Here is a 13177-nt window from a genome sequence, read left to right as displayed (position 1 = left end):
TATTCTGGAAAACAATGGCCAGAAACAGAGAACCAGAAGTCTTAGATAGTTCTCCTCCTGTCCCCAAGAGAATGCAGAAGGGTGAATTGGATCAGGGGAGGAGTCTAACTTTGTTTTATTATTAGTCTATTTATAAAACAATTCCAGGGAAACAAAGAATTATTGACACATTTGTAATTGATAATCCAAGGCTTCTCTGATAGTGTATTCCTCATAGCTGCAATCTCTTTCAAGTGAATTCCTTATGTGCTGCTTTGATTAGTCAGCTTTGAAAATTAACTAACCTCAAAGAGGCAGGTGGCCAAAAACAATAAAGGTAGAGAATCTTTCAATACAAATTCAAATAATTTAATAAAATTCAATAAAAATTAAAAAAATATTCCAATAAAAATTTCACTTATATCCTATAGTTTGTGCACACAATGTCATTGTTTAATATACTTTAAAGGATTTACAAGCATTTATTTTAACCATCCATTATTTAAAATGGAATAAAGAATTCCTTTTCTGTAAGAATTTACAAATTCCCTGTATCCCACCAGACTACTGCATTAGGGCATGTGCTTTTAATGACCATATTATGATTGTTTGACTTTCATCAGTCTTACTACCAATAATCTCTTCAAGGTGTCTCTCAGTTGTGTAAAAGACTGGGAGGGAGTTTCATATGGAGCCAAACCTGTCTGGCCTCAGTAGTCCCCTTCTGCCCTGGGTTTGTCCTTCTTGCTCATTTGGCTACCACTAGTCTAAGAATCCAATTGATGCAACCTCACTTCTTTTTTACTTACATTTTTTAAATGTTTATTCATATTTGAGAGAGACAGAGGGAGAGAATGAACAGGGGAGGGGCAGAGAGACAGAGACAGAATCTGAAGCAGGCTCCAGGCTCCAAGCTGCGAACTATCAGCATAGAGGCCATTGCGGGGCTCGAACTCATGAGCAGCGAGATCATGATCTGAGCTGAAGGCAGAAGCTCAACCGACTCAGTCACCCAGGTACCCCAATGCAGCCTCACTTCTGCTCCTACATAATATGTGTGAGCCTAAAATCTCAAACCCAACTGTCCCCTGTCCTCTAACTCTCTGAGTGTCAGGGTATCTGGGTTCCTGTTGCACTTGGAAGACTGGCTATCTGAATCAAAATCTGTCACTGTCTCCAGCAGCTTTGACTATGTTGACACACTCACACAGTCTCTCTCAGAACATTTCCCTTAATTTCTGGTCCTCTGTCTGCTACCAAAAGAGGCTTTAGTCCAGTTTGCAAGGCAAGGAAGTAAAACGGGAAACAAACTGCTTTATGTTCCTTGGCTCTTTCCTACACGCTTTCTCCAACATAAAATTCTCGCTTTTTCAGTTACAAAAACAAAAATGAAAACAAAAACAACACACCATCGTGCACACCAAAGGATGTTAACAGATACTAATAAGAAGGTTGCCATAACAAAAGAACCTATCTACCTATAGAGGTAAACACTATATTAGATGGGGCATTGCCATGACAACAGTTTCTGGATCAGACCAAATTTTACAGGCTGATCATCTTTTGAACTCATGTGAAACTAATTAGCATCAGCTTTACTGGGATTAAATAACACATCACTGTAGTTAATGAGGAGCTTCTGAAACTTCAAGTTAAATCTATAATAAGAGAATAGGCCAGTAAGAACTAAAATAGAAAGGATAAACCACGAAGAAATTAACAGCTTAAGAAACAACACAATAAAAGTGTGGCTAAAGAGGTCTGTAGGAAAGAATCAGGTTTAATCAACCTGCAACGGAGTAATCTGAAAATGAACTGATTAAGATACTCAACAAAGATGATATTATTAGAAGAAAGATAGGAGGAATTTAGAAGTAAAAAATTGCAAGAGTGAAAGACCCTTAAATTTGAGATACAAGTACTCCCATCCTTGGAGGTGGGGGGAGGTTTTTTACTATATCACTATATCATATAGTGATATATATCATATAGTATATAGTATATATACTATATCACTGTATCACTGGCCTCACTGGCTTATTTCTCCATAGCCTGAATAAGTCTCCTCAAGGGTTAACTAACATTCCTATTCTAATTTCATTCCAATTAAATAATCTTTTGAATATTCAGTTTACCAAGCTGTTGAATACTCAGAAGAAAGCACCATACTCCATAAACATAATAGAGAAAAAGAAAAGGAAATACATCAACAGAGAACACCCTTCTCTCCTCCCACCACATTGGAAAAGGGAACTGTTCTCTCATCCAAGGCTGATTCTTCCTCATTATCTGGAACCTAAATAAGTCAAGTGACCTCATTCCATTCATTATCTCTGATTTTTTTGTAATGTTCAATTTCTCTATCTTAATGGTTGTTTGCCATTAGAATGTTCTTTTGTCTTCTACTAAAGAACCTGCACCCTCTCAAACACTGCTCAGCTATCTCTACAAATGGATGCATCATTCATATACCTATCTAAGCCTAAGCCTCCAACTGGAAGTCATTATTCATTCCTTCAACTCTGTTATCCAACATCCAGTCAATTATTGCACCTAATCATTGCAAATGTGCTAGTTATGAAATCTCATTCGCTTTCTCCATCTACTGTTACTTCACTGTTTGGGCCTGCTTCACTTATTTCCCGGATTATTGTAATGAACCACTAACTGTTGTCACTGATACTGCTTTTGTTTTCCTCTAATTCATAGTAAACACTGACTTTTTTTTCTTTTTCTTTTCTTTTTTTTTCTTTTTTTAAAATTTCTCTCTTTTGAAAAAGTTTTATTGAACAGGGTGGTTCAGTAGGTTCAGTGTCTGACTTCAGCTCAGGTCATGATCTCACAGTTTGTGGGTTCCAGCCCCGCACTGGGCTCTGTGCTGACAGCTCAGAACCTGGATCTTGCTTCTGATCTGTGTCTCCCTCTCTCTCTGCCCCTCCTCTGCTCACACTCTATCTCTTTCTCTCTCTCTCAAAAATAAATAAACATTAAAAAAAAAAAGAAAAAGTTTTACTGTCAAAGCAATGTTGGAGAGGAAGCTGTTAAAGCAGCTAGCCTGTGATCCCTCCTGATTACCAAGAAAATGTTCCTGGGGATTGGGTGGTTAAGAAGGCAGGTGACCTGGTTCAATGTCTTTGTAAACATAATAACTTGACCTCCAAGCCAACAGACTAATCATATTTGCTGGAAGGAAGAACTCTTATCTATGAAATACTTTGAAGAAGATGTTCTTGGTTTAGGATTGCTTATTGTAAATGAATCTAAACTTGGATGGATTTATGAGGCATGGTTCCCTGGAGAGTGTCAAATAAGCTATAAGACTTTTACATATAAAATAGATATTTTAAAATTTAAATACTCCCTACTGTGTGAGCTGCCATTGGGGACTTCTATTATTTTGGACCAGAGACCAGGTATGATGCAAAAAGGAGGGTTTATGGAAATTAGTAGGATATTTCAGACTTCTCCCTGGACTGCATCCTTAAAATATTGGTAAAGTTTGATACTAGGAACAATCTCTAATAGAAATGAGTTTCACATGACAGTCTGATTCTTTGCATTAACTTAATGTTTGCTATACAATTTTGAAAATACACAAACATGATAGAAGCAGTCTATAAAGCAACTCACAGAAATAATATTTTGTGTGTCTTTCTTTCTAGTCTTTATTGTAGAGATCTATTTAGTTAATTATTCACCTATCTAGTTTCAATTATTAAGTGTATGATATGTTTTCAAACAATAGTGAGAACTAATAGATTTAAATAATTTTTCCCCTGCATTTTTTTTTCTTTTATTTAACTTTAAGTTGTGAGAATTTGCTTGTATCACCAAGAAAAAACTTGATTTTTAATGGCTGGATAACCTTTCACCATATGAATATACTGTTAAATTACTCACCAGTCACTTACTGTTGGTCATAAATACTATTTTTGCTTTTTTCATAATAAAAATATTACAATATGCAACTTATACAGTAAATCTATGACTATATTTCTGATTATCTCCTTAGGATTGGTTTTGAGACAGGGGAAAACTGGATAAAAGAGCATGATCAATTTCAAAGCTACACATCCTTTAAAAATATATAAGAGCACATATCTTTCCTTAAAAAAGTAAAGAGCTCCCCTAGTCAGAATTTAGACATACTGAGTATTATCTTTTGAGGTATGCGTGCATATTTTGCATTTGATAAGGAATATATAATTTGTTAAGTTTTCATTTAATTCACTTTTCTCTGATGACTGTGATGTAAGATCATACTTGTTGACTATTTATACTTTTTGAAAATGGATTATGAATTTGTCTATTTTCCAAGTTACTTTTACCATGTAACTTGTTAAATTGGAAGAACTTTTATGATACATACCAATGACAGTATCTTTTAAATTTCATATTTCAAAGCTTTTGGTAAGTGGTACTTTGATTTCCTTTTGGCATTATTAATGATACAAGGTTATTAAATTTCTTCCAGTTTTTTTTTGTGCACTCAAATTAAATTGTATGCACTTCAGTATACATCTCTTTCTACCTTTGCTTCTTTTTGTATTTATACTTAGAAAGTATTTCATAACTAAAGCTCATTCAAATCAATGTATTATTCTAGGTTCTGATTGCAGTTGGTTTTGTATTACACTCTATAATTATTTGGGGATTATCTTCATACTTGATACATGGTAAGGAACAACTGAATATATTTTTCAAATACCCAGCCAATTATTCCCAACAATATCGCATAACCTTTCCTTTGCACATTCTTTTACAATGGTTTATTTCTCAAACAATTTCAGGTCAGGTATGAGTTTATTTCAAGGGTAGCTATTCCATCCCATTCATCTGTCTGTTGATTGTCGTGTTATAGCATGTTTTAAATTGTTTGTATTAGTTTCCCCCCTTATAATTATTTTCTTCAATTGCATATCACTTATTCTTCCAGATAACATTAGAATTATTTTTGTCAAGTCCATCCTTAAAAAAATCTGATTAGTACTTTGAAGAAATATTTCATTATGTTTACTTACAGTATTGGAAACAATGGCACACCAAAAGTATTTATTCTTCTAAATGAAAGTGTACTACTATGTCATTGTATTAAAGTTGTTCATATCCCAGAGTAAAATTTGGTTGTGTCTCACACATTTATTTTTTTCTGAGGCATTTCATGTTTTATTGTCCCTTGCTATTTTGTGTAGAGTATCTTTTCCCCCCTCACATAGGCTGATTATTTCAACAAAAAGCCATATTCCTCTTCCTGAATGAATGAACTCACTATTCAGTTACCTGTGTGTATATGATAATAGGACTGATTATCTGTAAGTATAATGACCATATCTTTTTTTTTTGGGCATGAAAAGTGGAGAAACAAATCCTGAATGTTTTCCCTTTGGGATCTGAGCCACAGGCAGATCTTCTCATCATCTATTTGTCTTTTTCTAATTTAAAAGTACCTAATTATAAAGGTGGCAACTGATTTACTCACGATGTGTTCATCTGACTCAAACTTGTTTTTCAATTTGATGCTATGTGAATTAAGTGCAAGGCTGTAGCTTTAAAAGATACGAAAAAGAGGACCATTAACTGGCTTCTGGACTACGTGGGGCACATGGCACATTGTTCTGTGACTGAAAACACCTGCTCTGGACACCGAGTGCCTAGTTTTCAATCCAGGATCTACCTGTGGCTCTCTATGAAACTTTTGGGCAACATTTTCAATCTTTCCCAGTGTCTTAGTTATTCATCTAAAAAATCAGAATACCTACCTGCCAGATTTGTGCATGTAAGATTAATTGATACATGTAAATCACCTGGAACAGGCCCTGGTGTATAGCAAGCATTCGATAATCAGGGGCTGTGATATTTGCTACACATACATGCATATGGCTCCAGAAGTATACTTCTTCACTGCTGAATATGAATACTGCTACTGCTACAGGTGGCCACCTGTAGCAGTAGCAGTAATGAACTTTGCATTTCCTCTGAGAGACAGAATTGTAAGAGATTTTGCCTGGAGTAATCTAGTCACTTAACCACTGAGCAAGTGGTCACCTCTCAGAAAAAACAAAGTGGTATTTTGCAGCATGAATGTGTCACTACTCGTCATTGGCCAAAATGCAAAAGGCAATTTGCTCCATTTTAATTTGATTTTGTTCCATCTTTTAGAGTAATTACTGGACAATTATTTTGTCATAAGCTGTATGCTCAATAGGCAAATCTGGCTTCATGAGATTAAGAAACTCATTTTCTGTAATGTGCTTTGCCCCTCTTCGACCTTCAATTTGTGAAAACATTTTTTTTCAGGTGTTCCCTATGGGAGTGAGTGATTTTTTGTCATTTTCATTTTCTTAATTTTCATTGTTCTTGTGTATTAAAATTCCATTTTTTTCTACAGTTAGCAAAATAACTAACCCAAAATTTTGTACACAATAAATGCTTGTTAATTAAAGTTCTTATGTTTATATGACACAGTGTTATAAATGGATGTTACAATGAATATATTTAAGCTCCCTTAAAGAACTCACAAGCCAAAAAAACTAGTAGCAAAATAACAACCCTATTGAATAATGAATACTTTACAATATATTATCTTAATAAGAAAGACTGGGGCGCCTGGGTGGCGCAGTCGGTTAAGCGTCCGACTTCAGCCAGGTCACGATCTCGCGGTCCGTGAGTTCGAGCTCCGCGTCAGGCTCTGGGCTGATGGCTCGGAGCCTGGAGCCTGTTTCCGATTCTGTGTCTCCCTCTCTCTCTGCCCCTCCCCCCGTTCATGCTCTGTCTCTCTCTGTCCCAAAAATAAAAATAAAAAAAACGTTGAAAAAAAAAAAAAAAAAAAAGAAAGACTTTCTCTGCTCCCATAGTCGCTATGCATCTCTCTAACATGGCATTTCTATTATAATGAGATTAAGGGTGGTTTGCCTGTGTTCCTCTCCTGTTAGACCCTAAGTTCCACAATATAGTATTTAAACATGATTCTACGAATTTCTAAAAATAGATGTTAATGTGAAACAAAATAGGAACAGTTCAAAAACTGAGTCATCTGTTTTGAGAAGCAAGGAGAAGGGAGATTGATGCTCTTTCACTGTTTATTATATTAAATAATTAACATACTGATAGGGCTAGGAAACTCTTAGATATTATAGTTCATATTCCTTCCATTTATATTTCAGTTAAATAATAAATTGAATAAGGAATTGAGACTCATAAACAATTATTTCTAAAAATGATGGCATTATTCAAGGCCTAGAGTTAGAGGCTCCTTAATTAATGATTGTCAGGTGGTTGACAATGGAAATATTTGCAAGACATACACTGACTAATGATGAAGAGATTTGTGAGCATTTGTGTTGAAGGCAATAGAAAATAATTAAGGAACAATTTTAAGCTGGGAGGCAACTTTGTGATAATCTAATCTGACAGTCTCATTTCATAGCTTGATAGAGTTACGAAATAGATACGTAGAGGTTAAATTATCACTAATAGTACATATTTAGTGACACAGGAACTTCAAACCACAAATTTTGACTTGTGGTTCAAGACTGTCCATAAGGCAATGTCTCTTCTCTTCATGATATGGGGAAGTTGTGATAGTAAGAATTCAAAATGAAAAATGGTCCAAAATCAAATCATCAAGTGGATTAAAATTAAAATAACTCAAATAGAAATGAAAATTAAAAAGAGAAGTCTTGGGGTGTCTGGGTGGCTCCGTTGGCTGAGCATCTGACTCTTGATTTTAGCTCAGGTCATGATCTCACAGTTCGTGAGTTTGAGCCCCACATCGGGCTCTGTGCTGACAGTGTGGAACCTGCTTGGGATTCTCTCTCTCTCCCTGTCTCTCTATCTCTTCTCTGCTCACGCTGTCTCTGTCTCTCTCTCAATATAAATAAATAAACTTAAAAAATTTTTAAAAAGAAAAAAGAAAAGAGAAGCCTTGGATGTTGAATGGAACCAACAGCTTGTCTCAGCCATCCTGGTACACGTTCTTTTACTGCCTTCTTCAGGCCTCTGCCATTGTGTCCCAGCTGCCTGAACCCAGGGAGGTTGAGCAGCAAGGGGACCCAAGCCAAATGGCAGTGTAGGAGGACACAGAAGTTTGTTGTTAAGTCTGATACTATTTTAGTCCCTTTAAAAATGGGAGGATCCCTCACCCTGCTCCCACATTGTAAGCAGACAAAGGCTCCCGATCAAGAATTGCTCCTACTCTGGGTAAAGATTTCTGTATAAATGTTATTGGTGGGTATGGTTCTAAGAGAAGAGTAATAATTAAGAAAATAACTAGTATTATTGAGCATTCATGATGTGCCAGATTCTATGCGGAGGACTTTATTATACACTGTCCATAAGATAAGAATAATTTTAATGCTTACTTTATAGGATTGTTTTGAAAATTAAAGGAGATAATCCAAGTGTTTAGAAACTGCCTGCCACACAGACAGGACTTGATGAAAAAGCAGTTAGTATCATCATCTCATTTACTTCCAATGATTTTATGCAAAGGGTGAGAATTCTTGAATTTGTTAAAATGGTCCGAACTGGTATTTGGTGGATTTAGGGCCAGAGTTCAGACCCTCGCTCTTCGCAATGAGCTTCCTGCATCTCCCAGGGATGGCGGTGGAATGAGAACTGGGTGTGGGACCGGAGACCCAGGTGGACCTTCTGTTCACTTGTGCAGTAGCTGCACAAGCTTTACAATGTTCTCTGAACCTTAGTTTTTTCATCTCTAAACCGGAATAACAACATCTACCTAAATGGGTTGTTGTGAAGAAATATCAGGGAATATATAATAGACTAATAGTTTGAAAACGACGTACACATTTTCTTGTCTGAACTTTCTCAGTGCATGACCTTTGTCATAGGCTGGCCCGTCTACCTATCTTGGGGCAAAATGGAATAACTTAGGATATATTGGAGAAGAAATAAAAAGGGAAAGGAGAATGTGATTTTCAGCTTCTGACATGTAGTACACGGTGCAAGTCCAGTTACTATTTGGAGAGATTTTCAAATGCCTTTATTCCCTTTTAACATCCCTTTTTCGGGATGTTTTCTAGGTTTAAGTTTGAGGGGAAGCCTCTGAACTCTGGCTTAAGTAGGGAGTGCCAGATAATTAAGTGTAATATTAAACACAGAGGAAAGCAGGGAGACCTCTTAAAAACCACAAGAGCCATCCAAGTCAGCATGGCCAAGTGTAGTAAGACACTTCAGATTTTGAGGGAGTTTCCTCAAGCTGCCCTTGGCTCACATATGGTGTGGGTAGATGAAACTGTGGCTGGGAGAATTGCCAGAGGGGAATGTCATGATACAGTGAGGTGGCTCTGTGGAGCTGCAAGGTGGACTGCTTGGCTTGAGACTGCATGGCAGCCTTGCCAGACCCCTGCAAGGTCACGGCACCAAAGAAGCTGGGGGGAACCCAGGGCAGCCAGGCAGCACCACTAAATGTCCTTACTGGGAAGCCCCAGATCCCAGTTATGCTACCCTCAAACTTAAACCAGAAGAGCAAGTCAGAAGCAGGTAGACAAGAGGCATGGCTCGGTGATTGGAAGATGCCACACTGGAAGATGCTTCCCTCTTTCTCTTGGGCTTTATCAGAGATTTTGAGAAAAGCAGGTGTAAGGAGAGAATACCTGAGAAAAAAAGAAAGAAAGAAAGAAAGAAAGAAAGAAAGAAAGAAAGAAAGAAAGGACCAAAAGGGACTGTTTCAGTCAAGGGTTAGCAAATGATATACCCAGTGGCCACATCTAGCCAAAGCTTGCTTTTGTAAATGAAATTTTACAGACATACCAATCCATTTATGCATCGTCTGTAGCCACTTTTGTGCTACAATGACGGAGTTGAGTACCAGCAGCAGAGACCCTATGGCTCCCAAAGCCTAAAATACTTACATCTGGCCTGCTCCAGAAAGTTTGCAACTTCCTGCTCTAAAGCATCAGGTAGAACTTGTTTTAGAACATAGCGTGCATTTATGTATTTACATTTCTTAACATTTGATGGCTTAAGTAGAAAGCCAGAGTAGTTTTAAGGAACAAACTCTGCATTTTTCTCTTTACTGCTTGTTAAATCTACATGAAATGGCATGCCCAAGACATCTGTATGTAAAGAACTATCACTGCTAGCCACAGAACTGGTACAATGTTTGATGACTGAATGTATATTAATTTTTCTCTGCTTCTTTCAGAGTGACCATATTTCTTATATATTTTTTAGCAGGCAACATAATCTTGGGAATGCATTTAGTTGAGACAGAAGATGGGAATGGGGTAGAGAAGAAATGAAAATACAGTTCCTCACCTTTACTTAATAAAGGCAGAGCTGAATGTACTAGCTGGCAAGGTGAAAAGGCCATGGTCTCAGAGAGGCACCATTTTTTCTTGTTGATGACCTCCAAGATTTATCTCTTAAACTATAGCCTTAGGGAAGTGGGAGCCAAAATAGCATGCCTTCAGCTTTAAATAGTTCCTGAAAGAAAAAGTCTTGAGATGTTGTTGAGACATTTTCTCAAAGTCCAGTTTTAAGAAGAGAGTCCTGCAATCTAGTTAACTCCTAATTGTTAAGGCATGGCAACACAACTGATGTGTCAACTGAAGTATTTGCTCTTTTAATTTTGTTTTATGTGTGTTCATTTTTGGAAGACAGAGAGAGACAGAGCACAAGCAGGGGTGGGGCAGAGAGAGAAGGGGACACAGAATCTGAAGCATGCTCCAGGCTTTGAGCTGTCAGCATAGAGCCTGACGCGGGGCTCGAACTCACGAACTGCGAGGTCATGGCCTGAGCCGAAGTCGGACGCTCAACCAACTGAGCCACCCAGGTGCCCCTCCACTGAAGTATTTAGTATAAGATCCTGAAATATTTGAGTCAACTATCCTTCTGGGAGCGCTGAACACTTTAAACCCTTATAAGGAAGGAAAGGGAGGAAGGGAGGAAGAGAGGGAGAAAGAAAGAAAGAAAGAACAAAAGAAAGAGAGAGAGAGAGAGAGAGAAAGAGAAAGAAAAAGAAAGAAAGAAGAAAGAAAGAAAGAAAGAAAGAAAGAAAGAAAGAAAGAAAGAAAGAAAGAAAGAAAAATAGAGCATGTGTCTAAAATGGTTTGTATTCAGTTTCAGGAAGATTTTATTTGGGATGTTTTCTAGATAATTTGTTCAGGACGTCAGAACTGGGCATGAATGAAAGTCCTTGGGTTTCCTATTATTCACAAATCATTTTCTGTGAATTCTTCTTAACTTCCCCATTCATTTCCATCTTTTTCAACCTCTTTAATCTAGCTGTGCTTCCCATGTTTACTTTATCATGTTCCTCCCTGGTTTCAAATAAAGGCATAATGATAAAAGGGGGAAGAGTAAGATTATAATGTGTATATCTTGTTATTGTGGTAGCAGTGACCTTTTTTTATTTGGGGATCCTTGTGTCTATTTCATGCTGGGAGAAAAACCCTGGCAGATAACTATCTTGTTTAACCTCTGACTCCCAAGTAATTTTCTACCGAACTGGTGAAAGATAACTGTTCTATTTCAATAGCCTTCCCCAGTGGATAAGTTTTTTTAGGTATAATTTACATCTTTCTTGTTGTAATTTGCAACCATTTAATTTGATTCTGTCTCCATGTAGATGGAAAACATCTGGTCAACCTTTTTACAGAACTTTTTATATTCTTGAAACCAGTTGTTAACAACCCTCTGGTACTCTTTCTTTAATAATAATCTAAGTTTCTCTAACATCTCTACATAATAATATGCTGCTCTTTATCTTCAGAGCTGTGATTGTTAGGAGACTAATTTGAGTTGTTTCTTGGTGTGCTGAAGAGTTTGTATTAATCCAATCACATCTCTTTTACTTCAATCCCTAATGTGTTGCTTGCTCACCATTAAAGTGGGGCAAGTGGTGGTCTATGACTTCAAAAGCAAGTGAGAGATTTACTGGGCCATAGGATTTCATATTTTCTGTCTCAACCAGTGGAGGCAATCCCTCATTTCAGAAGTCCTAATAAAGTCTTCTTGTGTTCTCCTTGATTCACAGAATAAAATCCCACTTTTCTCTTTAGAAAAACTAAACAACAATCCAAGCAAATAAATTATTAACTACTTTGTTATGCAAATTATTTCTTAAAAGACACTTTTAATGACAACAATGCGGCAATCACATTTATTTAAAAACTTAAAACTCTTAGCAATGCCATAAAATGATAGCTCTCATTAAATGGTATTAAAGAAAACAAAAGAAAATCTGTAAGATTTACATGGTAAATTATCATCTTGTAAATATAAAAGACCAGGTGTTCCATCTTGACAAATTCACAACTTAACAAGACAGATACAAAAGTATTTTATCACATAAAATATTCATCAATTTTTTTCTTTTGTTTTCATTGAATAGATTTTAAATGAAGCAAGAACATAGTCAAGGAAACCTCTAGTGAACACAAAGACTTTGAGAGAAGGACAGCCCAAATCCCATCTCACACTAAGAGAGGCAAGATTATATGTGGTTATATGTGGTTGACTAATCAATTCATTCAATACATATGATCTGTTACCTCATTATGAGCGTTGTTCTAGTTGCTACTGATAAAATAGCTAAAGAAGATAGGCAAATTCTATTCTCTCATGCAGTTAACTTTTTATTGGGGGATGGCAGACAACAGAATAGACAAGTAAATAAGACAGTTAAGGCAAGTTGTTTGAGGAAAATAAAATACAGTACTACAGAGTGACTAGTGCCTATGTAAATCAAATGATACATATTTAAGGGGAGACTTGAATGGCAAGCGGGAGCCAGCTCCTCAATGATCTGGAGAAAAAGCAGCATAGAGAAACTAAAGGAAATAGAAAAATGTCATTGTGGCTGGACAGAATGCTGTGTGATTTGTGAAACTGTGCATGTATTATTCCTCACAATGAATGAATTTCCTGCCCCTCTCCATCAATCTAAATTCAAATATCCCATTTTCTATAAGTCTTCTTCCAATTCCATAAAACCATCTATTTTGACTCCAGCTCTTACATTTCTTTTTAATATTTCAGTGGTACTAGGAAACTTCACATCAATGATAGAGTATGTAAATGTTTGTGCAAGGCTCTTGTATCTTTACAGAGCACAGAGTTATTTTCTCAATAATGAGAATTGTGTCCCTTTATTTATTTTGTCTTCTATAGTGACAATCCTATGGACAAATGATACTGCCAAAATAAGAATCTTGAGCCTTGTTGGGGGCGCCTG

General features: G+C 36.6%; 1 protein-coding gene across 6 annotated transcripts in view; it reads right to left on the bottom strand.

The window, feature by feature from the left end:
• Positions 1-13177, bottom strand: part of FUT9 (fucosyltransferase 9) — a 215337-nt gene that overhangs the window by 27992 nt on the left and 174168 nt on the right. Inside the window, exon 3 of one of the 6 annotated variants that reach the window (XM_058734737.1) lies at positions 11824-12007. The exons of the other annotated variants lie outside the window; for them this stretch is intronic. Within the exon in view, the coding sequence (XP_058590720.1) occupies positions 11824-11896 (73 nt within the window). The 5' untranslated portion in view covers positions 11897-12007. The remainder of the gene's footprint in view (positions 1-11823; positions 12008-13177) is intronic. 6 annotated transcript variants of the gene reach the window in all.

This window comes from Neofelis nebulosa, chromosome 6, assembly GCF_028018385.1.
Source record: "Neofelis nebulosa isolate mNeoNeb1 chromosome 6, mNeoNeb1.pri, whole genome shotgun sequence".
Lineage (NCBI taxonomy): Eukaryota > Metazoa > Chordata > Mammalia > Carnivora > Felidae > Neofelis > Neofelis nebulosa.
The sequence above is the reverse complement of the archived record's forward strand: the minus strand, read 5'-3'. Positions and strand labels throughout refer to the sequence as shown.